Source organism: Artemia sp. Qi Xiang Cuo, chromosome 16 (assembly GCF_049724085.1).
Source record: "Artemia sp. Qi Xiang Cuo chromosome 16, ASM4972408v1, whole genome shotgun sequence".
In the NCBI taxonomy this organism is placed as follows: domain Eukaryota; kingdom Metazoa; phylum Arthropoda; class Branchiopoda; order Anostraca; family Artemiidae; genus Artemia; species Artemia sp. Qi Xiang Cuo.
In genome coordinates this window covers 62,642,027-62,645,013 of record NC_142809.1, presented here as the reverse complement: position 1 = coordinate 62,645,013, position 2,987 = coordinate 62,642,027, and the positions used below count along the sequence as shown (strand labels likewise).

At 37.8% G+C, this 2,987-nt stretch overlaps 1 protein-coding gene across 1 annotated transcript; it reads right to left on the bottom strand.

Moving 5' to 3' along the window:
* Positions 1-312: 312 nt before the first annotated feature.
* Positions 313-771, bottom strand: LOC148943176 (protein GVQW3-like). Its single transcript, XM_089102463.1, has one exon. It carries the CDS (start codon positions 769-771, stop codon positions 313-315), a length of 459 nt encoding a protein of 152 aa, XP_088958589.1.
* Positions 772-2,987: the final 2,216 nt, after the last annotated feature.

Here is a 2,987-nt window from a genome sequence, read left to right as displayed (position 1 = left end):
AGGAACAAATGGTAGTCGCTGGGCGCCAGATCAGGGCTGTATGGAGGATGATCTAGAGTTTTCCATTTAAAAGATTTGATGAAATCTTTGGTCCGATTAGCCACATGTGGGCGGGCATTGTCATGCAGCAAAAAAACGCGCTTACTCAACTTGCCACGTCTTTTGTTCTGGATTGCAAGACGCAGATTGTTCAATGTCTCACAATAAAACTCTGCATTGATTGTCTTATTGCGAGGCAGAAACTCCACTAGCAATACTCCTTTTTTGTTCCAAAGAACTGTGCACATGATTTCCCGGGCAGAAATTGTTTGCTTAAACTTCAGTGTTTTGGGTGATGATGAATGTCACCATTCCACTGGATTGTCGTTTTGATTCTGCTGTTACATAGGCCACCCATGTTTCGTCACCAGTAACAATTTGGTCTAAAAAATCTTCACCTTCATTCTGGTACTGCTCAAGGAAAGTTAATGCGATGCCTAAACGTTGGGTTTTGTGCAAATCCGTCAACATTTTTGGAACCCAACGTGAACACAATTTCCGGTAATTCAAGTTCTCAGTCACAATGCGATACAAAACACTACGAGGATATTGAGGAAACCAGTCGCACATTGATGAAATTGTAAAGCGTCTGTTTTCTCTCACTTTTTCTTCCACTTGTTGCACCAAATCTTCATTAAAGACCAAAGGACGCCCACTCCGTTCTTCATCATGCACATTTGTGTGGCCATCTTTAAATGCTCTTACCCATTTCCTTACTATTCCATCACTCATAATGTTTCGTCCGTAAACTTCACAGATCTCACTATGAATATCGATCGGTTTTACGCCTTTAGCACTAAGAAATCGTATAACCGCCCGTACTTCACAATCGGCGGGACTCACGATTGTCGGAGGCATCTTAAACACTCGGTAAACAACGTATACAATTAAGAATTGTATATAAGTTTTTTTTATTGTATATAAGTTTTCTTTTTCTTGGCAGCCCTAGTCCAATTTGAGGTGTACTTTTTAACTTACATAATTTTACAACTAAACCGGTAGCCGATTACGTAATTTTTGTTTTGAAATGACATAGATTAATATGGCTTTTGATTCCCTAAAATACGAATGACAAATATTCCAGAAAAAATTAGTTAAAAAAAAATCATAAATTAATTGCTTTAAAACCTGCCAGATATTATTGGAAGCAGCTTATCCCGAATTTAAAGACCGTTTTAAAACCGGCAAATTTCCTCCTAAAAATGTAAAATTGAAGGGTTTAGATTTCAACCCTAAAAACGGAAACTGGGGGACAAATTTCAAAGCCGTCACTTTGAAACACACCTCAGATTCTTAGCACTTCATCGGCTGAATTGCTTCGTGATTAGCTGTAGCTGTTTGTCTTCGTTGATTGTTTTTTACTTTTTCAATATATCTGAATTTTATGACCTGAAGAACATTGATAAATTTAAAGCCGGGCTTCGCCAGCAGAATTTCCAGAATCCTAGATTCCAGACTATTGTCTGACGTCTTGCATACACCGCATCTGGAACATAAAGCCTATGCAGTAGTACATCTAAATAATCCAAAAAAAGGATTTCTTAATTTGTAGATTTCCGGAATTTTCAATCATACCATAAAAACGAAAGAAAAGAGAAAAAAAGAAGAAAAAAGGAAAAAAGATTGTGAAAATCGTATTGATTATCATCATATAGTAAAAATCAATGCTTGATGGTGCAAAAAATTTTTTCAGCATTTAGTAAAAACAGATGCAATCTAGTAAATTTTTCCTCTCCAATTTAGTAAATTCTTCCAGGTCAGGGTGGCAACCCTGATGGGCACTAGAGGCCTTTCGATTTCCAATCGTATGAGCCCTTTTTGAGTTTCTACGACAACTCTTTCTATGAACACCTTATATGACCCCAGGGCATAATTTACAACCCTTACCTTATGCACTGTTAAGGTGGTTGTCATCCTCTAAGACCTAATTTCCGGAACTTTCAACTACGTTAAACAAAATGGATATCTCAAAATTTTGATTGGATGTGTTTGGGGAAATGGTGGGCGTCAGAGGGGCGTTAGTCGCTCTCTAATCACTTTCAACTATTAAAAAAGGCACTAGCCCTTTCCATTTCCAATCAAATGAACCCTTTCGAAGTTTCTGCGACAACGCTTTCAATAAAAACCTTATATGGCCCCAGGGCATTACCTACAACCCTCGTCCTGAGGGCTGTGGGGAAGCGTCCTCTTCAAAAACATAATTTATATCTGGAAATCAACTACGCTGAACAAAATGGCTATCTCAAAATTTTGATTGGATGTGTTTCGGGAAAGGGTGGGCGTGGAAGGCGTGTTAATTGCCTTCCAATCACTTTCTACTATTAAAAAGGGCACAAGTCACTCCAATTTCCAATTGAATGAGCCCTTTTCGAAGTTTCTACGACAACTTCTTCGATACGCAGTGCCCTGGTCTAAAGATAAAAATAATAAATAATACATCGTGCCAACATCGTTCTTATATGCCCCCAGGGCATAACTTAAAACCCTTGCCCTGAGGGTTGTGGGGGAGTTTCCTCCTCAAAAATATATTTTCTATCTGGAAATCAACTACGCTGAACAAAATGGCTATCACAACATTTTGATTGGATGTATTTGGGGAAATGGTGGGCGTTAGAGAGGGGTTAATTGCCCTCCACTCCCTTTCTGCGACAACTCCTTCGATACGAAGTGCCCTGGTATGGAAACCAAAAAAAAATAATAATAATACATTTTGCCAGCATCGTTCTTTACTTAGGCAGCGCTAAGGCGCTGCCTATGATTATGTTAAAAGATGTATCCAATCTAGATTTAGATTTGTTTTCAGACTTATAGCAGTAACTTACACGTTCTTTTCTTTTAGTTTTCGTTTAAACAAGAATTTTAGTTATAGTTAGTCTTATTTCTCACTTTACGAATATACTCAGTTTTCATTTATGTTGTATTTATAATTTGTACATTTAAAGCTCAGT

Coding starts and splice junctions, on each gene's coding strand:
- LOC148943176 (XM_089102463.1), bottom strand. CDS start 771: ATGAGTGATGGAATAGTAAGGAAATGGGTAAGAGCATTTAAAGATGGC.